The following is a 25,646-nucleotide window of genomic DNA, read 5'->3' as shown; positions in this document are numbered from 1 at the left end:
TAAGAAATTATAATCCGGCCAAAAGAAAATTCAGTCTGCTTAAGGATAGAAAAATTTAGAGGGAATACCAGTTATGGGGCTAATTATTCTAAAATCAGTGTACATCAGTATATGTACACTGGAAACTATTAGTTTTCTCTAATGTATATAATTGCAAGAAATCAAATTAAAAAATTAAAACAAAGTTGCCAACAATAAGTATAAAGGCTTACATGTCCTCCCATGGATATTCCAGTCATCCCTAGAGGTCCATAGCCCTCTCTCTCTAGCCAATGCAAAAGGGCTGCTGATTCTAAAACAAGAGCTCCTCCCATCACAAACAGGTCTGAGACATTTTTTAAACTTGATCTTCTTTCCTCCCCAGAAAAGAAAAAGAAAAAAAAATTATTATCCAATATCAGATGTAAACAATCTTCATTTCATCAGCCTACTTTTATCATTAAACACACTATCTGGTCACACTCCCCATTTCAACGGGAGGAGTGAGTCCAGAGTCTTTAGTAGTTTTATAGATTCAAGCCTCACAAGATATGACTTTCTTTTTATTACAATTTTTTGTGATCCGAGCCTAAATGAGGACTAGAAGTAAGCAGCTATCTTCTAAATTACTAGCGAACAACCAGGGAATACCCTATCTTCAAACATTTGAGGTACCAGAGGCATTGGAAACTCATGAGCACAGAACTTTCTGTGCTATAAATTAATAGTCCTCTTTCTTTTAAATAAAAACAAAGCTAAGGGATACAGTACTAGGCTTACAAGATGCCATTGGCAGAGACACCCCTTTTCCTTATTTACCTGCTTTACATCACTGAAAAATTGCACACAACATGTGAAGAGCAATCAGTAAGTCAGCTTTGGGAGCAACCATCAGTGCCACTCACTGTAAGACTGAAATTACACAGTAGAAACTTTTTCACTGCACTGAGAAATCCATGTAGTGTCTCCTACAATGCATTAACACACATTTAAAGAAAACAAAAAAGAAAAATTGAAAGGTATTCAGTTTGAACTCTCACAGTGACCATAAGTTTAATAGTTGTCTGTACACTGGGGTTTAATGGTGTAATTCCTCCAGTGCTGAACACTATTAAGTGAATGTAGTACGTCTTAAAGAACAACTACAGCATTGTTCTTGGACAAAACAAGTTTTATGTTTTCACCATTATGTCTCGGTTTTACAGACACCTCTTCTGCCAAAACATCATCATACTTGAGATATATTTTGAGGCAGGAGGACAGACTATTAGAACGGTACTGTAAGAAACAGAGAAGCAAGTATACCCAACGACTATTGTCGACTAGGTTATTTATAGGCTATTTAATACTCCTATTGCTTAGTACTCTGTTATTAAAGATATTTCAGTTCTCTACTATGACTATAACCTTAATTCAATAATTTCTAAGTATAATCCTCTGAGTGCTACTACTTCTTTGAAGGCTTCTACTGAAATGTGCACATTGCCATTTAGGACAACCGAATATTTGCCCGTTATCTACAAGATGGAAGTATTACTCTATCAAGTTGGGGAGCTGTGACTGGCGCACAAAATTTACATAGTGGAGGTAAGATTTTTTTTTTTAAATACGTTCTTATTTCTCTGGAGGTGAATTACTACGCCAATAATTGAAAGATCACTAACTATTTTCCAGCACTGTACCTCTCTGGGATATTTTATTATGATTTTAAAAATGACGAATATCACCAAAACAATTACCTTTTTAAAAATCATCATAAAAAAAAACTTTCCCAAAATAACTGAAGATAATGAATTAGGATTACTGTATTTAATTACTCAGATCCATACACTAAATATACTACAGCAACTATTTTTGAAGCCACTCAAGGTGTTTTTTGTTGCTTTTCCACTTTCACTTCTCTCAAATGGTATAATCCTTAATTAGCTTTTAAATTAGAAGACAATTACATCAGCCACTTTCACAAGTTAAACATGAAGCACTATTGAAAGGATAGTAGTTTAAAAACAAATTATTTTCCTCTTCTTTTTGGAAATAGCTAAGGAAGCAGAATTAAACGAGTCATACATATTTAATCGTTTTATAACTACAAGGCAGATGCAAGGTCAGTTGCCTAATTTATATGCTAGCACTTGCAAACACAAAAGCCAACTTTTTTTAAAATTTATCTTTTAAATAAAGTACCTAATGTTAGGCTTCTAAGTCTGGATTTAGGCAATGAACATATGACGATTTTCAAAGATGCTGGGCACTCTGCAACTCCCACAAGCTTGAGTTCCAGGGTAATCAGTATTTTTGAAAATCTAGTCATCTATTCAGTTACCTAATTGTAGACACTTAAATACTGACCAAAAACTATTTCTTTAAAAGACACCCAATGGTGCACAGAAACATAAGCTAGTGCAGAATCTGCACAAGAGCAAGACAAACTAATAAAATGCATTGTTTTTTGCTTGCACCCCTGCTAATGTGGTTAAAAAAAAAGTCCATCTACTTTGAGTGGAAGGTGTAAAGTTAGTCCTTTAAGCATCAAAATCTACAAAGTAGTCAACAAAGTGTCTAACTTCACATAAACAAGGTATAGCTAAGACAAGTTTGCCGCTATTTATAACAAGTTATCAAGGTTTCTATGTTTTGTGTGTCTCTTCTTAAAAATCCAGCATCTTAAGGACAAAAGATAGCTGAGAGAAATAATCCTAATACTTACATTTGGTCCTTAGGTTTTCTGCAGCCATGTAAATATTCAGGTTAAAGAAAATAAACATATATACATGCATTTTCTAGGCATCACTACATAAAATAAGAAATTAGCTCTTACATTTAAAATTTGAGACAAATAAATGACCTATGTCAGCAGTAAAGTGATTAATTCAGTTATGTCAATTACTCAGTTACATAGTTTGATTAGTACTAAATAAAATGAAGTATATATTGTTAGCCAGGCAAGGGGCTATTCCAGCTCTATGGGGCCCATCACGGACAGAGGCTGCTCCAGCTGGCTAGCCAGAGCAATCTCTGTCCATGGCATGCCTGGCTCGTGTCATGCCTGGCCCGGTCAGAGCCTGCAGTGAAACCCTCCCCAGGAATGGGACTGTAGCTCTTGCCTGCTCCAGGAGGCATAAGGGATCTGTCAAAAAAGGCTCTCTCTCTCTACAGATCCCCCTCTAGACTGCCACTTTTTGCGGACAAAGTGCTAAGTCGGCAAAACGTGGTGGCCATTTTTATGCAAATTAGGCATGGGATATTTAAATCCCTGCCTCATTTGCAATGTTGACCTGACTAATATGCATCCCTCTGCCAACAGAGGGATGTAGTCTAGACATACCCCAAGTGTCACCTTACTTGAATTACTTGCTTACCCAATCATAATATGCAAGAACACTATTGAAAAATTGCTTACTGTCTCATTTTTTACCGTAACTATAGAATAAACTGGAATATAAATAATGTAACTTCACTGTATAGGATATTTAGCAGTATAAACAAGTCACTGTCCATATGCAATTTTTGTATGTACAGGCAGTCCCCGACTTACGCGGATCCGACTTATGTCGGATCCGCACTTACGAACGGGGCTTTTCTCGCCCTGGAACTCACGGGTGGCGGGTCGCCACCCGTGTCCTCCGGGGCGAGGAAAGCTTCTCCCGGTCTCCCTGGTCTGCTGGGGGGGTCCAGCAAAGCCGCTGGACCCCCGCAGTAGACCAGGGGGACAGGAGCAAAGCCTTGGAGCACGCCCGCAGCGGAACAGCCCGGGCGCGCTTGGGCTGTCCCGCTGCGGGCGTGCTCCGCGGCTTTGCTCCCCGTCTCCCTGGTCTGACCAGCAGACCAGGGAGATGGGGAGCAAAGCCTCGGAGCACGCCAGCAGTGGGACAGCCACAGCGCGCCTGGACTATCCCGCTGCCCGCGTGCTCTGCGGCTTTGCTCCGCGTCTCCCAGGTCAGCAGACCAGGGAGCCGGAGCAAAGCCGGGGAGGACTTGGGCGGTCCCACCACTCCCGTCTCCCTAGTCTGCTAGGGGGTGGGGTGGGTGCAGCTCGTGCCCCCCCCCCCCAGCAGACCAGGCTTTTCTTGCCTACCCCTGGGGTAGAGCAGCTGGGGGCTGCCGGGTTGGTCCCGCAGCGCCGCTCCGGACCAACCCGGCAGCACCCCAGCTGCTCTGCCCCAGGCGTCCTGATTCAGCCACTGCTGGTCAGTTTCAGCAGCAGCTGAATCAGGACGCCTGGGGCAGAGCAGCTGGGATGCTGCTGGGTTGCTCCAGTAGCGCCGAGGAGCCGCGCTACTGGAGCAACCCAGCAGCACCCCAGCTGCTCTGCCCCAGGCGTCCCCAAGTCAGCAGCTGCTGAAACTGACCAGCAGCTGACTACAGGAAACCCGAGGCAGAGTTGCTCTGCCCCAGGCTTCCTGGAATCAGCTGCTGATCAGTTTCAGCAGCAGCTGACTTGGGGACGCCTGGGTTTCTTAAGTTGAATCTGTATGTAAGTCAGAACTGGCGTCCAGATTCAGCCGCGGTTGAAACTGATCAGTTTCAGCAGCGGCTGACGCCAGTTCCGACTTACATACAGATTCAACTTAAGAACAAACCTACAGTCCCTATCCTGTACGTAACCCGGGGACTGCCTGTACTGAATTCACTAGTGCTTTTTATACAGCCTATTGTAAAACTAGGCAAATATATAGATGAGTTGATATACCTCTGAAAGACCACTGTGTACTCCTGGTTGACAACCACTCATATATGCAGCCTGTATCGTTTTGATAAAAATGTTCTTCTATTTTCCTATTCTTAGTTAGCACTTTGAGACATGTTCAAGAGTTTTGTTTTAAACAAAAGGATATAGTAAGGGTTTTCTAACAAAAGTGAAGCCATGCAGGCCTCTTTGATCATTGGGCGGGCCATGAGTGTACGTCTTCTCCAGTAGTACTAAAGATTGAAACAAGAGTACGGTTAAAAGATTACTGTTAAAACTTCAATTTTTCATTAATGCTTTCAAGTTTATATACTTACATGATCTCCAGTGCCTGCTAGATGAATGCACACAGGTTTGTATTTGCTGTTCCATCTCTTGGGTAGTATGAATTGAAACCTATCAAAAGCACATTATTTAAGATAGCAAAGTAATAAAGCAAGATATTCATACACCCTGAATAAACACTTGTTACATACTCAGACTAACTGCCATGAATCTAGCAACATAATTTTTTTCATGAATGCAATTAAAAACACATCAAAAAGTTGTTTTCACCTTCAGAAAGTCACAAGCACCAAGAAAGCAAGTAATAAGCTAAAGATCACAGTCCAAATGAGATTACCACTTCATTATTGAATTCTAAACTTTATCGAATTGAGAAATGGAGACCAAGGTTAGGCAAGTCTGGTTAGATCCCTAACAAATACTTCTATTTGGGAGAAATGGAAATGGAAAATTAAGAAGTAACAGTAAAGTTGTTTTTTTAAAAAAAACAGCTAACAAGTGTTTGATAATACCAAACAGTTTTCTACACCCTCCTCTCCCCATCATTCAGTTTCTTCAGTTACTTCTTGCTGACCCTAAGCTTCTCTCAGTCTAGTTGTGACCTATGAAAGCAAACCTGTTTAATTACTAATACTTCATCACAAGAGGTGTCCTGTGCAATAAAAAATGGCTTGTTTATGGAAACAATCATGAATAACCAGCTAAACTAACCAAATTAGAAGAACACACAGAGTCCACTACAGTGTTGCTTTTCACACATGAAGACTACTTAAAGGTCAAAAATAACTTTTATTAATGCATTTATTCTGATATTACGAGCTTGAAAGAAAAGCAACTTGTCTTTATTTTACCTAGTATATTTTAGAACTTTAATAGCTCCTATAACTTACCTAACCACTACATGGAAGTTATTAATAAATTGCATTTTCAATTGTGGTATGAGTCAGGCCCAGAATGTTAAGAAATGGCTCCATTTATACCCAACAAAGAGTAAAAAAAATATGGTATGGATGCCCATTAATCATTTTTGAATAGTATCTTCAGGGAAGGTAAGCTGTAACAATAAACCAAAATGTATTGGCTGGTTACAAATGTTGATGTCATGACATCAAGGCCTACCTATCAGACTGAGGTCAATTTTTATGCCCAAAGCAAAGCTTAAAAAACTTAAGACTTCTGCTTGCAAGAAGCCAATTCAAAAATAATGTTCTCCACGGTACTTCTAAAGCAAGGCTCAATAGACTACTGGTGAGAACATTAGTATATCACCACTAATCAACTGCTTAAGTGTGTATGTGTAGTAAGACTTCATCTAGAGGACTATGTTTGGTTTCTTAATCAAAAACATGAGAAATTCCATGTACAGTAAAACTCCATTATTCCAGCATCTGATGGTCCGGCACCATCAGGAACCCAGAAGTGCTCCGGGCAGCTGGACCATTGGAGCTGCTCTGCCCCTGGCTTCCCCGATTCAGCTGCTGCTGAAACTGACCAGCGGCTGAATTGGGGAAGCCGGGGGCAAAGCAGCCGGAGTGCTGCTGGTAGGTCCCGTAGTGCTGCCTCTCAGGGCTGCAGGACCAACCCGGCAGCACCCCAGCTGTCCCCGATTCAGCCGCCGCTGAAACTGACCAGCAGCTGACTCCAGGAAGCCCAGGGCAGAGCAGCTCTGCCTCGGGCTTCCCGGAGTCAGCCGCTGGTCAGTTTCAGTGGTGGCTGACTTGGGGACGCCGGGGGCAGAGCAGTTGGGGTGCTGCCAGGTTGGTCCGATAGCGCCACCCTTTGGCGCTTTGGGACCAACCCGGCAGCACCCCAGTTGCTCTGCCCCAGGCGCCGCCAAGAGCAAATGAGGTGCTGCTGGGTTGATCTCGCAGCACAAAGGGGCGGCGCTACCGGACCAACCCGGCAGTACCCCAGCTGCTCTGCCACAGGTGTCCCAATTCAGCTGCTGCTGAAACTGACCAGCAGCAGCTCAATCGAGGACACCTGGGGCAGAGCTGGACTATCAGAAGGGGGGGCTATAAGGGGTCTGGAGTGGCATCCCCCCCCCCACCACCACCACCCTAGACCCCTCATAGCCCCCGCTTCCGATAGTCCATCATATCTGATAATCCAGCACCCCCTGGGTCCTAAAGGTGCCGGATTATCGGAAGTTTACTGTGTAAAATACACTGAAGTTAACAAATTGCGTGCATACATATGTGGTTAAATTCCGATGGTAAGTACAGTAAGTTAGTAAATATGGATCGTTGCTTAGGAAAATAATCCATTTTTTTCCTTCAGCTACAGAAATGAGAAAGTATTTTCTTGAGTAAACTGCTGGCCTTTACAAAAATTAATAGTTGCCAGGGAACTGCAGTCCTCAATATTGTATATGTGATGTGAGTTGTGTACTCCTAAAAAAATAAAAAGTAATTTTTAAAAAGAAAGAAATCAGTCTGAAAACATTACTTAATGTTGTGGCATATTGACAAAGGCCACAATCCAGATCAAAGCTGTTACTACTTTTGCTTATATATGAATCATTCCCTTTCCCCCTTTACAAAGGAGGTAGTTAAGAACAGACCATAGTTGTGTTAGAATTCTATCTTTCCTGCATCATAACTAGTTATCAAAATGTTCCATTAATTTGAACTTTACGAAAGGAACGTGTCAAACTTTCTAAAGGGATTACATTTCCATTTTCAGAATTAAGCCACCTCTTAGGACAAATCACATTTTGCTAGTGGCACCTCCAATTTAGAATAAGCTAATCTAGAAAAGAAACCATTCATCCAAGGATCAAATAATCATAAGAACTACAGGTGCTGTCATTCTGATCTGAAAAATACTTAGATGTTTTAATAGAGACCCCAGTTTCACCATTTTTAAATAAAATTGAAAATTCTGATTGTAGCTGTAATACCAAATATAGTGTAAGTAATTTTTGTAGTATAGATTTGTTTAATTTCTCTATGGAGCTAGTTTCAGAACCAAATTGTTATTTCTCTTCCCTTACCTTGCTATGATGGATTCAGCTGGCAGGATATTGGGAATGTAGTGAATCAAAGGGGAAATGAAATGTCCGTTAAGTATTTTACAGTCTGATTGCTCCTCAATCTGCAGAGAGAAATAAAAGTTAAAAATTTATGACCAACATATTTTATATGCACTGAAGGCTGAACATTAATATATGGGTTTCTAGACTGGAATTAAATTTTAGCACAAAAATCCACAGTTTTCAAAGTGTAATTCTTGTACCCAAATGCCATCCCAGACCCCGCATCTCCTTCTGAACCCCAATCTCCCTGCGCCAGCCTGCAGCTCCCTCCTACACCCAAGCTTCATCCCAAATCCTGCACCCCATCCATTAATATAATAGAAATGTGCAGCCTGTAACAATTTCCCAAAATTTTGTGGAGTGGACCCCCTGTGAAAATTATTGCACGTCCCTGCTCTGGAATTTTTAAATGTTACCCCTCAGTCAGACAAAGGCACTATTAGCAACTCCCACCCCAAATGCTTATCAGGTTCCTTCTGCTACTCTGTTAGCCCATGATCATGCCCTGAATTCTAATTCTAAAAAGCAATACATGCTGTACTGAAATTAGGCTGAACCAAAAATATCGGTAAAACCTACAGTTCACATTGCACCAAACCTCTCTAATATAGAGAGCTTTCATTCCACTTCATCTGTAAATAAGAGTACTAAAATTATGTTTACACCTGCTACTTTTTTTCTTTTCTTTTGAATACCTTGTCAATGAACACTGGATAATCTCTTGAAACCAGCTTCTGGCATTTTTCCCTGTTTCCAATAATCTTTCTGAATTCAAATATTCTGTTAAAAAGCAAGATACAGAAGAAATGCAGGAAGGTTTTTTTTTGTTAAATATTTGTTTACATCAAAACCAGATGTCATGCTATTATCTGAATTAGTGCATTTTTCCTGTCCGAAAAAGGCAAAATTAAAGGAGACACAAAAACCAGGAAGTTTTTCATTAGAAACAAACTTCTCATTTCTGGGTAAAGCAGCTACTGATAGCTGTACAGTTTTACTTTCGCAGAAAAGGAATGGCTAGAATTGTTTTACTATACTACTTTATTTTGCTAAGTTTTTAAAGCATTACTTAAATCTTATTTTTTTTAAAAGAGGTATAAACTTTTGAATTCAGTCTAGCTCAGATTAAGGCATGACCATTACAGGTGCATGCCTAGAATGCTAGGTCCTGGAGTCATGAGTTTAAACTAGACTCTCATCATTCATTTAAAAAAAAATTAGTCCTCACTGTTGAAATGAAATACTTGCAAGTGTGGCATGCAAGATTCCCTCTACACTGTCAACTTCACATTGACATCCCTACTTTCAACTCCTCATATTCTTGTCAATATCTGTTGGTGAATTGGGGTACACAATTCCAGTTCAGAAAGCAGTATTTGTCCAGGATTGCAAGGTAATGAACAATTAACACTTATAGGATGGCTGAAGAATATGATCTCCAAACAAAGAGATCAACCAACATTTTAGAATTTTTATCCCTGGGATATGCTTTATGTGGCTCCTATTGTTTGGACAGTGACTAGGATCAAAGAGTGAAGAGTAAGATAGTTAAAGAGGTGATCGGACACTGCCTATTTTATTAGCTGTAAGCACCAAGAAGTCAGGAGTACAAAGGTCTCTAACAGTTTCCATTAAAGGAAAAAGGTACCAACTCCATAGGTTTTCCTGAATTGGAGCATGCATAGAAAAAAAAGGGGGGGGTACGTAGCATCCATCTGCAGCCAGCTCCCGACTCCTTGAGTACCTCCCATATGTTGGTAGCCCTGCCAATCAATTCCTCCCATTCTCTCACATTGCCACTGGCCTGCCACTATCAGCTGTTCTGTGGCATCTGGCGAGGGAATGGGAAGAGTTGATTGTCCTGGGGGAGAGGTAAAGGGGGTGAGGTGGGGTGGGGTGGTGTGGTGTGGGGTGGGGTGGGGTGGGGTGTGCTTGGTGAAAAGGGAGGAAATTGGTGGAAAGAGGTGGAGCGGGGGCACAGAGACACAGAGCAGGCAGGGAGGCTTAGGAGAAGAGACTGGGTGGGGAGAGGACCTGAGGAACCCCTGGGACCCAGAGGAAGCTGGTGCCTGTGCATTAAACTGTTATTTATTGGCACTAACAATTTATTGAGACTTGGCGAGTGCAAATATGGAGAAGTTTGTAGGACTACTTTTGCACTATACTGACTGGGATTTCCAAGGTGACAGTTATCATCCTAAGAACTTCATGAAGATCCAGCAGTCTGGTTTGAAGCTACAATGGTTCACCGAAGAGGACAAAAATCATTGTCATAACATGTTGGGCTTCTGTCTCCTGAAAGTCATCTTGTTCATCTTCTGCATCAGGTTCATAATCTAGCAGATGAGTGAGATTTAGAAGGGAAAGATGACCTTGCTCTAGTTACCTGAGAGGCAAATGGAGTCTTGCCTGTAGGATGCAGCCCATATTAGACTCAAAGGCCATGAATGCATGAGGTTCTGGAAGGAGTGCAAGCCGTGATAGATGCTGTGCACTATCCCTGTCCCTGTAGTCCCTCATGTGGGTTTCTGAATGCTCTTTCAGACAGGTAAGGCTCATAAAGATCCAGGGACCAAAGCAGATAGATGAAGCGGATCTCTTAAGTGCTTGATTAGGACTAGGAGGCTCCTGAGCTAGTGGTTCTGGGTTTCTTAGAAGACGACAGATATGGAAATTCAGGTTAGTTCAGAGCTGTCAACTCGGACTCTTATGATTTGTGTAGGTACTGTAAAGAGAGGCTCCAGTGGTAAAGACGTGGCAGGAAAAATTATCAGTATCATCATCAAGTTGGTATGAAATATGTCAGTGCCAAGGTTTTCATTACCAAAGACCGAATATGTTTTCACTGCTTATCCAGAGAAGTCTGACAGGCATTCCTGAAGCTGACTTCAGTGTCAGTTATTTGGATGGTTGGTAACAGGTAGTGGGCACATCAATGGCTATTGAAAAGCGTGCCAAGGTCAATGGGACTCAATCTGGCTCTTGAACTCCCTCCTAGGGTGATCTGTTTGGAACTAGAGAGGGAAATCTATCTCTCTCATCATGATACATCAGCGTTCGTTCCTTCAGGCCTCTCTCGTCAGAGGACTGGGCTGCAGTGAAGGATGGTTTGGCTGACTTTGTAGTAGAGGAATGGCCTATACGCAAAGGCAGAGATGGCAGTTCTTTCCCAGTCACAGGAGAGAAGAATGAACTGGAAAGCAACTGAGTCTACCACTATCCTTTATGCTCTTGGCTAGACAGTGCTGCAGAGTGCATAGTCCCAACAGACATTGTAATGCAAAGGGACTCACATGCATTAGATGCAAGTGCTCCTGAAGTGGTATATGTTGGCAAAGAAGCCTAGATTTTGGAATTAACCATGATAATCCTTAAAATACCCTGAAATAGAACTATCAAAGGTAAAAGCTATTAGAATTAATGCAATGCCAACTGATATGGAGGCTTCATTGTGGAAGGCACTAAGGGCTTATCTAGACTACGCAGAACGGTCGAAAGAGAATATGCAAATTCCGTGGGCATTTGCATATCTTCTTCCAATTGCACTTTCAAAAATGGAAAAAAGGAGGTTTAGGCGGCTTTTCGACAAAGAGGGAGTTCGCCGAAAAAGCTGCGTCTTAATTACTTTCACTTTTGAAAGTGCGATCGGAAGAAGATATGCAAATTCCCACAGAATTTGCATATCTACTTTCAACTGTACTCTGTAGTCTAGATGAGACTCTTAAGACAGACAAACCGTGCCCCAGCAAAATCAAATACTAAATAGTACAGCTTGTTGAAAAATTTCTACAAGACTTTTTTCCATGTAAAAAATGTGTTATATAATTGAAAGTAAAATTTTCTGAGAGAATGTGTTAATTTTGAAAGTTTCATTTAAAAAAATTAGAATCAGAATTTTGATCTCAAAATCATTTATGTTCTAATTTTTTTTGCTTTGACATCTTTAATTTGTATAATAGTCAAACAAAATTAAATATTATGATTTACCCAAAACAAAATGTTTCCAACAATTTGGTTTGCCGGAAATTTTGAAATTTGATTTTTGTTTGAATTTGCACAACTCTACTAAACAGATGATTCAGACAGACTGTTGGGGGAAAAGAGTAACCTATCAAACTTTACAGTACACATGAACATAAGAACATATATGGTTTTACGGTATTGTATAATTTTTCCTTACCATAAAATAGTTCAGTGTATAAAAATGCATTAATTTAAAAATTAAAATGTATTTAGTTTCTGAAGTCTCATTAGTCCTTTAGTGAAAAACATTTATTTGTTCATAGTCTTTAAAATAAATGTACTTAGACTAACAGTATGAAATATTCTATTATTTTATATTTGTGCAGAAAAATAATCACCTTTTCAGATCATCTGGTCTTCCCCATCCTCGGATGAAAAGTTTAGTGAGGAGAAGCCGTCGGTACAGAACATCCAGTTTGCTCACACCCATTAGCAGCAAGCTAACATCTGAATGAAGAAAATAGAAGAGAGGCGGTCTTAAGTAGGTTGTTTTAGAAGAGAAGCACTTTTTTTTCTTCTCAGTCCAGAAGCAACCATAGCAAAGAAGCCCAACAAGGCACCAGAGTCCCTCTGAGAAAAAGTCAAATCCAAGTGGAGGGGGAACAAAGGCCAAAGAATCCAACTGATCATATTCTGAATACCTGCACAATCTCTAGAACAAATAAAGCACAACTTAGAAGAAAACCTTTCTACTCCTATTCAGTTCCTGAATTCTACTCTTTTCTATAGAAAAACCTCAGAAATACATTTTGAAGTAACAAACTGTGATGCATCCTATTCTAAACTGAATTTGAAGTACAGGTACGGATCTTCAATTTTCAATGCTGAAAAAATTGAGTCATGTTCCAGCACTTAGATGTCAGCCTTTTTCACCTGTTCTAGTCTCTACTTATGACCAATTTGGGGGTCAAGACATTTTATTTAAGCAAGGGAAAGGGCAAATAAGTTTTCTGAAACTTGTTAACCGTTTCTGTGCTTGTGTGATTGCAATGTTTTCTTTTAAATAAAATCAGATTTCCACTGAGTACACAACAGTAGTATCATTAGCTGATAAACCGTCAAGTGTTTCCAAAGCTTCCTTCGATTGTCTTTAAATCTTTCTTTGAGACCTTTACTGTATGATAGCTGGAAGTAAATGCACAGGGTTAGAGGCACTGTGTGGACTCACAAAACTTTCAATTCATATTTGTGCCATACCAATTCTAAGATATTCTCCAGGATAGAGCCAGTGTAATTGACCACAGGGAGTCTGTGGTCATCCTCTTCATTTCCTGCTAAGGGAGAGTTCTCCCCCAGCCACATCTAGGACTTATAAAGCTCCTGGACTCCACTCAGGCTCTTCATCTGAACAGATGGCCTAGAGAAGGGTGAGACTATCACCAACCATCTTCCTGAGAGTTCCATGAAATGTCAGTGGGAAGCTGGGGTATCCATCCTTGTTTTTCAACCATCATTAACATAGCTAGCCCGGGGGATTGAGTACTCATATCTCAGTTTATGAGGAATGTGGTTGAGAATAAGAATGTGATATGCCTGGGCTCATGTGTTAATCTTCATGGTTACACACAGCCCTCATCCCCCCCCTGTGCTGCTGCCTTTGTAGCATGGGGGAGGAGCAGGCAGGAGCCAGTGATTGTGGGGAGCCAGCTTGTACTGGTTACAGTTAACTGGTGGGGGCTGGAGCAGCCCTCCACCTGCCACAGGAAGGAGGTGCTCCAGCCCCACAGGGCCCGCTATAGGTGTGCATGTATGTGAGGGGGAGAGCAGATGTGCTCCAACACGGCCAAAGCAGCCCCTGACCACATTTGGGGCAGTGTTCCAGCCCAAGTGGGCTGGAGAGCTCCCACCCAATTTAATCAGTTAAAGGTAACACTTGACCAGTTAAAACTGAACAGTATTTTACATCCTACTTAAAAAAATTTAATCAGTAAAGAAAGTAATTAAGGAAATGACAAGTGTTTACTGTTAGAGTCCTTGCTCAACTCCCCCACTGTACTCATTAAACTAAACTTGTTTAATAAAGTGAAATGAAGAAAATTCCCTCTCTGTATTAACCGAAAATGTTATTTCTGCCAGAAACTTGCTTACCACTTCAACAAACTCTGGGAGCAGGTGTATAGCCAATACCTTCCTTCAGTTGAGTGGCTCTTTTAAACCTCAAGAACAAAAATGTATGGCTTTTTTATTTTAAAAGTTTACATGTAGGCCTTAAAACTTTTTTTCTTAACTGAACTATATATAAATTAAATGCTTTTTTCTTTAATTATAAATCTATTTAAAATAGGCTGTCAATTTCTTTTATTTTTTAAAAAAAGTCATTAATTTGAATACATCCCTGTTTGATTAGTAAAAACAGTTGTTCATTTTGACTCAGTTGCACCTTCCAATTGTAAGGCATGACTATGAGCTGTAATGCTTGGACTTCCAATGTTGCTGGCAAAATGTTTAAATACAAATGCAGTCACTTTGTCCTTGAATTTTTTAAAATTAACGATTAATACAGGAAGATTCTTAAAAAGAACCTAAATTTTTATCCTGGTCTACCCAATAATCGCTTTTCAAATAACCAGGCTTCTAGTTAGATCCAAAACTATTAAGTTTCTGACCAAAAACAAACCTGTAAGAAAACAACGAATTATTTCCATATTCAAAGGAAAATAATTAGGGTTGCAATTAACTGCAATCAACTCATGCAATTAACTCAAATTAATCACGATTAATCAGTTTTAAATGCACTGTTCAACAATAGCAGAAGAGCAACTGAAGTGTATTAAATATTTCCAGAGGTTTTTCTACATTTTCAAAATACATTCAATGACAACACAGAATACAAAGCATATATTGCTCACTTTATATTTTATTACAAATATTTGCAAAGAAAATTACAAAGAAAATATTTTGCAATTCTTCTCCTACAAGTACTGTAGTGCAATCTCTTGAGAGTCTAATTTGTACATAAATCTTTAGAAATCAATCCATCACTAAAACAAACAAGTTTACATTTATAGGAGATAATGCTGCTTGCTTTTTATTCACAATATGTACATTAGATATCTTTTTATTTAATAATCATGTAACCACATAATCTTAGCAGTTACACGACTATTCTATGGTCCCGAGGGCAGGGTCAGCATCATCTGGCCCCATTCCTTGGGAGCCCCCTGCTGCTCTGTGCTGCTCCCTCTGTATCAGAGGAAGCAGAGCGGGGTTGCAGGTGGGAGCCGGTCCACGAGGGGGACAGCATCAACCTCTGACTGTGGTGGGCAAGAGGTCCCCATGGATACAGGCTGCACTGGCATCCTATGGAACAGCCTCTGTCTGCAATGAGGCCGGGCCATAATGGACAGGGGCTGCTCCAGCATCCTGCCTCCCCTGCTGCCGCCGCCTTTGATACAGAGGCAGCAGGGAGGAGGTGGGTCCACAAACCCACTACTTAAAAGACAGCTCCCCCAAGCACCCCCGATTCCTCTGTGGAAGGCAGCAACAGGAAGCAGGCAGCTGCACGGAGCCAGCTCCCCAGTACCAGCTCCTGCTTGCCTCTCACTCTCTGAGCTGCTGTCTATTAGAGGCAGCAGCGAGGGGGGCAAAGGGCAGGTGGCTCCATAGGATCTGGTGCTCTTGGGGAGTCAGCTTAAAAATTGGCTCCCACCTCCCCTTCTCTTTGCTACCTCTGATACAGAAGCAGCAGAGGGAGGGCGGGGGAGGAGAAGTGTGTGTAGTTGGCTGGATTAACCAATAAGCCCAGGCTGATCAGTTAATTGTTTACATGACTACAGGCAGTCCCCGGGTTACGTACAAGATAGGGACTGTAGGTTTGTTCTTAAGTTGAATTTGTATGCAAGTCGGAACTGGTACATATTGTAGGGGAAACTCTAGCCAAACATTTTTTTTAGTTTTGGATAGCATAGGGAAAGGTTAACTCCCCTCTAATGTTTGTTTTGCTGTCTGTTCCCCTGTTCAGAAGATTTCACATCTATTTCTGTCCCTGTGACAAACTCAGGACTAAAGGAGTAACTCATCAAATACCAAACAGCTCCGCACCATGCTTTGAGCTAATAGCTTTATTTCCACACACCACCCAGGGTTCTAGGAGGAGGGTCCTTTTTTTGCTAACACAATGAGGCCAGCACTTTGTTTGTTTTGGTCGAGTCTTTGTTTGCCCAGGGAGCCCAGCATGTATAGGGGGAGGAGGGGCGGAGAGGCTGCTTTTGTCTGCTGTTCGGCAGCCTGTTGCTCAGGGGAGGGGGCAGCCTGTTGCTGGCAGGGGGAGAGGGGGGAGGCGTGCAGGATGCGAGGCCGCGGGGGGGGGGGGGGCAGCGGGCGTGGGGAGACACTTTTCCTCTGCCCGGCAGCTCTGCGGGACCCCAGTCGGAGCCAGCCCGAGGAGGAGGAGGATCCTAGGACCCAGGTGACCGAGCCCCGGGAATGCTGCTGCGCATGTGTGGGAGTTGCCTCACCCCGTTCGTATCTAGGGATCCGACGTAAGTCGGATCCACGTAAGTCGGGGACTGCCTGTATTTGCTTACATCTGTTCTAGTACCAGAGTCCAGGGACAGAGAGGTTTGGTGGTGGGGCCAGAAGCACTGCAGGGGCAGCATAAGGGTGATGGCAATAGTATGGATGCTTACTAAAAATGTGAGGTACAGGAATTCTGCAAGCGTGCCATATCCTTAATGAGTTCTGGGAGAATATGCATACTGAAATTAGTTAAATGGGGAATTAAGAATAAAACTATTCTGTTTAAATTAGGGACATGATACAGGCAGTCCCCGGGTTACGTACAGGATAGGGACTGTAGGTTTGTTCTTAAGTTGAATCTGTATGTAAGTCGGAACTGGCGTCAGCCGCTGCTGAAACTGATCAGTTTCAACCGCGGCTGAATCTGGACGCCAGTTCCGACTTACATACAGATTCAACTTAAGAACCCCAGGCGTCCCCAAGTCAGCTGCTGCTGAAACTGATCAGTGGCTGATTCCAGGAAGCCTGGGGCAGAGCAACTCTGCCTCAGGCTTCCTGTAGTCAGCCGCTGGTCAGTTTCAGCAGCGGCTGACTTGGGGACGCCTGGGGCAGAGCAGCTGGGGTGCTGCTGGGTTGCTCCAGTAGCACGGCTCCTCGGCGCTACTGGAGCAACCCGGCAGCACCCCAGCTGCTCTGCCCCAGGCGTCCTGATTCAGCCGCTGCTGAAACTGACCAGCGGCTGACTACAGGAAGCCTGAGGCAGAGTTCCTGGGGAGCGGCGCTGCGGGACCAACCCGGCAGCCCCCAGCTGCTCTACCCCAGGTGTAGGCAAGAAAAGCCTGGTCTGCTGGGGGAGGGGGGACGGGCACTAGCTGCACCCCCCACAGCAGACCAGGGAGACGGGGGTGGTGGGACTGCCCAAGTCCTCCACAGCTTTGCTCCGTCTCCCTGGTCTGCTGACCTGGGAGACGCGGAGCAAAGCCGCAGAGCACGCGGGCAGCGGGACAGTCCAGGCGCGCCGCGGCTGTCCCACTGCTGGCGTGCTCCGAGGCTTTGCTCCCCGTCTCCCTGGTCTGCTGGTCAGACCAGGGAGACAGGGAGCAAAGCCTTGGAGCACGCCCGCAGGGGCACAGCCCAAGCGCGCCTGGGCTGTCCCGCTGCGGGCATGCTCCAAGGCTTTGCTCCCCATCTCCCTGCAGATCAGGGAGACGGGGAGCAGGTTTTCTCGCCCCAGAGGACGGGGGCGGCGGACCGCGGCGCATCTGGGCATCCTGCCGCTCCCGTCCTCCGGGGCGAGAAAAGCCCCATTCGTAACTGTGGATCCGACATAAGTCGGATCCGCGTAACTCGGGGACTGCCTGTACTGTAAACCAATGAGCCCAGGTTCATTGGTTACACTTTTACATGCAGGCTGTCCCCGCTCTGGGAAAGCAGCGGAGACAGGAACCAGTGTTCAGCGGGGGGGTGGGGGGGAGGGAAAAAAGAGGACCAACTTTTAAGCAGGTTTCCTGCAAGCACTGGCTCTCGCCTGCCCCCCACCTCCACGCTGCTGCCTCTGACACAAGGCAGCTCCCCACGTACACCGGCTTTTGGGGAGCTGCCTCCTCCTACGTGTAAAGCTTTTTAACATCTCTAGTTTAAAACTTGTTTGTTCTTGCAAACCTGATGTCACTGTCCCTTAAAGAATCAGAGTGATTTCTTCTACAGGCCTCTTACATTCGCGGCTAAGAAAACAATATTGCAAAATGAGTGTTGTTCTGAGAAGTGCTACAATTTAGAATTAGCAGGTATGGGACAGTAACTGAAGCCCTAGATAGACAAAGGTATAGCAAAAAATCCACCTAACAGGAGACAGGTTATACCAGCAACATTTCTTTTGCTAGTCTAGCTTTTACAGTTCCCTGAACAAGAAAGGTTATAATGGTGTAAGGACTTACTTGAAAATACAACTGCATCTCCAGTAAGACTTTTGCCACCATAGCTATGTTGGTTAAGGGGTGAGATTTGAAAATCATTCCATCGAATTCCTTGACGGCATCCCTTTCAGGGAAGGGTGCTTCTTATTTATGTTGAAGATTGATCAGTAAATGGTAGTATGACGACAACATTTTAGTTAAAAAGCTACACTTACTAAAATAACGAAGAGCCGCTTCTGTGCGCTTGACAGACCAAGCAAAAAAGTTAAGCCTGTTACTTGTGTATGTCACAGAGCATATGATCCTCCAGTGGAAGTTTCAGGATTTTCTCTACACCTAAGAAAACACATTTAATAGCAATTAAAACACTACAACCTTTGTTTTATGAAACATGTACAGATAAGTGGTATAGGCAGCATATTGACCTATCTCTATCCTCTGCCCTCATCTAAGGAACTGTATTACCCTAGAGACAATGGAAGGTGATTATGCAGTTGTAGTTCTTCTGTTCATCTAGTTGTGTGTCTGAGGTGCTGTAAACTTGAGCTCATATCACAGCCCAACTGTAAGCTCTTTTAAATATAACAAATTATTAGTTTTCACAAACTAATAATGCAGTCCTTTGCACATCTATACAGCTAACTAACTATTGAAGAATTTCAGTCATTTGTAAACAAGACAAAAATGCTCAAAATAAATTTCTGTTCTTGTAAATAGAAGCTTCTATTTGGGAGAGGAACTTAATCCTTGATATTCTGTTTACTGTAGACAAGGAAAGAAAAATAAGCATTTGAGACACTCTATACTCAAACGTGAATCTGTATAACATGTCTCTCCATCACCTCCCCAAAAATACTAACCAGTAACAGGCCTAAAATCCAACATAACATTTAAGAGACAAAAATAAGTGCTGCATAGCCACTGAAAAGCCAGGAAATTTTTCTTTCTAGTAGGGACATAAGAGTGTAGCTATTTAAATGGGTAACCAATAAGCATGAGCTTATCGGTTACCCAAATGGTTACAAGTGTTTTCTGGTCCGGCTCCTGGGGAGCTGGCTGCGGCCCATGTTCCTAACGCTGCAGCCACTGCATGCCAGGAGCCATATTAAAAGCTGGCTACCTTTGAGCACCAGCTGCTACCTCCCCTCCTCCCACACCATAGCAATGTAGTGCCCTCCTTCCACACCATAAGCAGGAGCTGCTCTGGCATCCTGGCTGAAGCAGCCCCTGTCCATGACAGCCCACATGGGGCTTGGAGCAGCCCTCTGCAGTTAGTAGGCAGAGAACTGCTCCAGCACTCACTGGTTAACCTTGACCGTTAAGCCTCACTCTAATGGGTGAGGCTTACTGATTAAACATTCATATCCCTAGCACAGATTAAAATTTCATACAGATAATTGTATAGTTCTATACATCAATATGCAACTGAATTTATAATTGTGTTCCAACTGAATTTATAATTATGTAAAATTATAAAACTGAGAAAGTAAGCAATTTTGATCCTTCTGTATTTTTATGTTTGATTTATGTTTGATTTTTTAAGCAAGTAGTTTAGGTAAAAGTAAACTCAGGGTAAGCAAGGCAAATTAATTTCCCAGAAGCAGTTCAGTACTCTGGAAAGGTTAAGAGCCTCTACCTACACAATGTCTCACTGTCTACACTGTTATTTATACATGTGTGTCAGGTGGACTAACTGGATATGTATTCTACAGGTCAAGAATTGGTCTGTATAGAACTATGCTTTATAATCATGATTTTAAATCATACTTTCATATACTTCTGATGGTGATAGTGGCCTCCCACAGCCTTAAAAATCTATGAATTTAGTGCCAGGATACAAAGAATAAAATTGAGTAAAACAGGAGAAATGAACAGTGGTCTATTGTGGTTAGTTACTGCCATTTTTATTTTTAAAACTATAATTTATACTATGCCATAAGATGTGTTCCTCTCCCCCAAATATCAAACTCTAGTACAATTTACAGGGACTATGTATCCTAATACTCTGAATGAGTCAATCAAAAGCTGTAAGCAGTTATAGTGATGGTGAAATGTAAACAAGAGTATTTAAAACAAAACAAAACAGCACTACTACAAGACAGATTTTTTTTAACGTTGTAACTGAGATGCAATATTCTGGAGATCAGGGGTTGGCAACCTTTCAGAAGTGGCATGCCAAGATTCAAAACATTCACAGATATGCGTGCTGGGGGGAGAAAGGAGTGGGGGTGGGGGCAGGGGACAGCAGGGTAGAGATGTAAAGGACTAACCGGAGAATTAACTATCCAATAAGCAAAAGCTTATCGGATACTCAACATACTGGTCACTCCCCCACTTGCTGCCTCTATCGGAAAGAGGCAGCAAAGGGGGAGGAGGGAGAGAAAAGAGGGAGTGCCACCTTAAAAGTCAGTTCCCCCAGCTCCAGTTCCATGGGCCGGGGCAGGAGCGCAGTGGCATTTCACTGCTGAAATACGCAAAAGCCCAGGCTGGGGCTCTTGTATACTTCAAAGGAGGAATGCTGCAGGGCACTTTTGCCTGGCAAATGTAGCAACAGCCAGGCAGGCTCTTGCTACATTTCAAAGCAAGAAATGCCCTTATCAACTAATCGAACAGTTGATGGAAATTCTATTAACTATTCAATTAGTTAATTAATCCAATTTTAACATGGCTAATACAGGGGCAGGCCAGGGACCATATTTTCTGAACCAGCTGCAACTAAGGAGAAGAGTTTAATTTAAATTATTAAACAGATTAAGTGTTTTAACTCTCTCACGTTTATTTAAAATTAAGTTTGATAAACTAAGTAAAATACTATGTCCAACACAAAAGATTTCAATGTTTTCTTTATTTATGGCATGATTGTGGAACCTTTTTTGGGTCAGGGTCACTGGCCCACAGAAAAATCAGTTGGGAACCACACAAGTAAAAAGCAAAAAAACTCCTCCAACCCCCCCTCTCCCGCCAACCTTCACTGATGTGGTCCCCAACTAAGACACCTTACTCCTCTATTGCTCCAGCCCCACGGGGAGAGAGGAAGGGACAGGGAGGGCAGAGGTTCATGGTTTCCCATAGGCCAGATTTACCTTTCTGGGGTGCTGGAATTAGTGGATTTTATGGACCCCCTTCGGCTCTGTGGTAGGAAGAAAAGTGAGGGTTGCAGTGTGAGAGACAGGGCTGCCAGGGAGTGCAGGATCTGAAAGAGACGTGGGGTGCAGAAGGAGGAGAGGTTGAGAGGTCTGGGTGGGAGGTAGGGTGCAGAAGCAGACTGGGGGTAGGGTGTCTGGCCAGGTAGAGGGAGCAGCAACAAGGGAGGGTGCAGTGTGTGTCCAGGAGGGAGGGTGCAGGAGCAACAGTGGATGCAGGAACAGGGTCAGGGTAGGTGTCTGGCCAGATCAGAGGGGAGGGTACAGGAGCGGGACAGGGTAGAGTGTCTGCCCAAGAAGGAGAGTGCAGGAACAAGGGAAAGTGTCAAAGCAATTTGGGAGTGTGGGGTCTTAGCAGGAGAGGGGGAGGTGAGTGAGTGAGGAGGATTAGGGTGTGGGGGTCTGGGCATGAGGCTGGATGCTTACCTGGCTTTGGGCCCTTTGCAACAACTGCCGTGGCCTGGGTTGGCCCCAGAGGCACTGCTGCCACAGCTGCCAGCCCTGGAGGTCCCACTGCTGCAGCCACGTGATCTGGGGCTGGCCCCAGAGATGCTGCTGAGGAGCCTCAGCCCCAGTGCTACCTCCTCCCACTGCAACCTAACCTGCTGCATGGAGAATGGGAGGAGCTGAGCTCCCATCCCACATACTGCTGAGAAAAAAAAACGGCTCATGTGCCACTTACGGCACACGTGCAGTAGGCTGCTGACCCCTGCTATAGATTATGGCAAGGGAAAGAGGAAATAAACTTTCAAGTTTACCCTAATGAAACTGTTGGAGAAGGACTTTATCCCTTTGAACTATACATATACTGAAAACTAACTATACATCTCTGCTAGCATATGTGTACTTTTTCTATACATGCAAGATTTATCCAAATTCCCACTCCATGAATTGGGTCAAAAGAAATCTGCTGAGGTTCAACAAGGACAAGTGTAGAGTCCTGCACTTGGGATGGAAGAATCCGAAGCATTGTTACAGGCTTGGGACCGAATGACTAAGTAGCAGTTCTGCAGAAAAGAACTTGCGGATTACAGTGGATGAGAAGATGGATAGGAGTCAACAGTGTGCCCTTATAGCCTAGAAGGCTAATGGCATATTGGGGGTGCATTAGGAGGAGCATTGCCAGCAGATCCAGAGACGTAATTATTTCCCTTTATTTGGCTCTAGTGAGGCTGCATCTAGAATAGTGTGTCCAGTTCTGGGCCCTGCCACTATAGAAAGGATGTGGACACATTGGAGAGTGTCCAGCGGAGGGCGATCAAAATGATTAGGGGGCTGGAGCGCATGACCAATGAGGAGAGACTGAGCGATTTGGGTTTGTTTAGTCTGCAGAAGAGTAGTGTGTGTGTTTGGGGGGGGGGGGGGGGAGAAGAGAATTTGGGAGCAGCCTTCAACTTCCTGAAGGGAGATTCCAAAGAGGATGGAGAAAGGCTGTTCACAGTAGAGATGGATGGCAGAACAAGGAGCAATAGTCTCAAGTTACAGTGGGAGAGGTCTAGGTTGGATATTAGGAAAATCTATTTCACTAGAAGAGTGGTGAAGCACTGGAATGGGTTACCTAGGGAAGTGGTGGAATCTCCATCCATAGAGGTTTTTAGGTCTTGGCTTGACAAAGCCCTGGCTGGGTTGATTTAATTGGGATTGGTCCTGCCTTGGGTAGGGGGCTGGACTTGAGGTCTCTTCCAGCTCTACGATTCTATGAATGTCAGCTCACTATAACATTACACTTACACACAGCCTGAAATTACATGATTATCACCATAGTAAACAAGTAAAGGCATAAAGAATCATAGAATACTAGGACTGGAAGGGACCTCGAGAGGTCATCAAGTCCAGTCCCCTGCCCTCATGGCAGGACCAAATACTGTCTAGACCATCCCTGATGGACATTTATCTAACCTACTCTTAAATATCTCCAGAAATGGAGATTCCACAACCTCCCTGGGCAATTTATTCCAGTGTTTGACTACCTTGACATTTAGGAACTTTTTCCTAATGTCCAACCTAAACCTTCCTTGCTGCAGTTTAAGCCCATTGCTTCTTGTTCTATCCTCAGAGGCCAAGATGAACAAGTTTTCTCCCTCCTCTTTATGACGCCCTTTTAGATACCTGAAAACTGCTATCATGTCCCCCCTCAATCTTCTCTTTTCCACACTAAACAAACCCAATTCTTTCAGCCTTCCCTCATAGGTCATGTTCTCTAGACCTTTAATCATTCTCGTTGCTCTTCTCTGGACCCTCTCCAATTTCTCCACATCCTTCTTGAAGTGCGGTGCTCAGAACTAGACACAATATTCCAACTGAGGCCTAACTAGGGCAGAGTAGAGCGGAAGAATGACTTCTCATGTCTTGCTCACAACACACCTGTTAATGCATCCCAGAGTCATGTTTGCTTTTTTTGCAACAGCATCACACTGCTGACTCTTATTCAGCTTGTGGTCCACTACAACCCCTAGATCCCTTTCTGCTATACTCCTTCCTAGACAGTCGCTTCCCATTCTGTATGTGTGAAACTGATTATTCCTTCCTAAGTGGAGCACTTCGCATTTGTCTTTATTAAACTTCATCCTGTTTACCTCAGACTATTTCTCTAATTTGTCCAGAACATTTTGAATTATGACCAGGGCTCGCTGAGCTGCAGCGAGCCCCACTCACCAGCCGTGCCGTCCGGCGTTCTGCGCATGTTCAGATTGCCCGAACCTGGCTCTTTCGGGATGTAATCTACTCACCAACAGGCAAGTAGATTACATAGATTGTCAAGCCCTGATTATGACCCTATCCTCCAAAGCTGTTGCAACCCCTCCCAGCTTGGTATCATCTGCAAACTTAATAAGCATAATTTCTATGCCAATATCTAAATCATTGATGAAGATATTGAAGAGAGCCGGTCTGAAAAAGATGGCAGTATAGTTTCTGTGACAAAAAAGACAATTCTGACCAACAAAATAATCTTAACAGAATAGCACAGAATACCCATCAACATTCACGATCATGATGAAAGTATCCTTTCATATCACAACAACATGATACATTTATCTTTTTGAGTACAAGAACTGGGACTTTAAATACCACAAACAGACCTCCAGGATTATTTTTTACTCATTTTTAAAATGTATTTTCAACATAACGGATATAAAAAATTGGAAGAAACCAAGATCCTCAACAAAAAGTACTACATAGTTTGAGAACATCATGTACTTCTGATTATACTGTTTATGGATTCTTGCTTTACTTTGTCCTGATTTACATCTGTTGACTACTAGTTCTGGCTAACATTTACTCGTTTCAAATACAACTTAAACAAACAGATCAACTGGACAAGAAGCAGATACATAGTCCTGTCTTTTGTTTTAAAAGGTAGCACTATAAAGACTAACAAGATGGTTTATTATTTAGCTGTTTGGAACGGAAATCCATCAACCATATGAAAAAACTTACACAGATTCAGACACCTAATAAACCATCTTGTTAGTCTTTAAAGAGCTACACAGTCCTGTCATTTGTTTCAGCTAGCCCAGACTAACACGGCTACATCTCTATTACTATACTTTTAAAGGTGAACCATAAATTGAATCACAGTAAGCACTAAAGACAAAACTTCAAGCCAATAGTTGTACCACATACAGTTTACAGGCAGATTACAAGCAGAAACCACCACAATATTTTTCTGAATAACTTTCAGCAGATGGGTTAGGTAGGCAAGAGAACACTAACGGCCTTGTTACCTTCCACTGCAGGTGTGGAGCAGGACGAACCCAAGCGGTGACACACTGGATTAGTCTCACGTACATTTTCAGCGAAGGGGGGGGGGGGTGAGCGGCCCCGACAAGATCGATTTAAACGGACACAACTGGACTGCAGTCACGCTGGGGTGCGGGCGGGGGGATTGCCACAGGTGCTGGAAGTAGGGTTGCTACAGCGCACCCCCCCCCCCCGCTTGGATCAGTGACAACAACCCGGGAGACAAAGTTTCAGCTCCAGCAACCCCCCTAGAAAAACTGCTTCAGCTCCAGCGGGCAACTCGGCCGCGGCGACACGAGGAGGGTGGGGGAGCGCGCGCACCCAGTGGCCAGGGCAGGGCCCAAGGAGCAGGAAGGGCGGCGAGGCGGGCCAGGCAC

General features: G+C 43.3%; 1 protein-coding gene across 2 annotated transcripts in view; it reads right to left on the bottom strand.

Moving 5' to 3' along the window:
* The window catches only part of ABHD18 (abhydrolase domain containing 18), a 41,494-nt gene that overhangs the window by 15,679 nt on the left and 169 nt on the right, over positions 1 to 25,646 (bottom strand). Inside the window, exons 2-8 of one of the 2 annotated variants that reach the window (XM_075929883.1) lie at positions 12,350 to 12,458; positions 8,684 to 8,768; positions 7,947 to 8,047; positions 4,984 to 5,062; positions 4,815 to 4,899; positions 2,687 to 2,714; positions 213 to 351 (exon numbers count right to left, since the gene is read on the bottom strand). In XM_075929883.1, coding sequence (XP_075785998.1) covers positions 213 to 351; positions 2,687 to 2,714; positions 4,815 to 4,899; positions 4,984 to 5,062; positions 7,947 to 8,047; positions 8,684 to 8,768; positions 12,350 to 12,441 — 609 coding nt within the window. In that variant the 5' untranslated portion in view covers positions 12,442 to 12,458. Of the gene's footprint in view, positions 1 to 212; positions 352 to 798; positions 948 to 2,686; positions 3,554 to 4,814; positions 4,900 to 4,983; positions 5,063 to 7,946; positions 8,048 to 8,683; positions 8,769 to 12,349; positions 12,459 to 25,646 lie in introns of those variants that run through there. The other variant, XM_025189014.2, reaches the window with a different exon arrangement.

Source organism: Pelodiscus sinensis, chromosome 5, assembly GCF_049634645.1.
Source record: "Pelodiscus sinensis isolate JC-2024 chromosome 5, ASM4963464v1, whole genome shotgun sequence".
In the NCBI taxonomy this organism is placed as follows: Eukaryota; Metazoa; Chordata; order Testudines; family Trionychidae; genus Pelodiscus; species Pelodiscus sinensis.
This window is presented reverse-complemented; position numbering and strand designations above follow the sequence as displayed.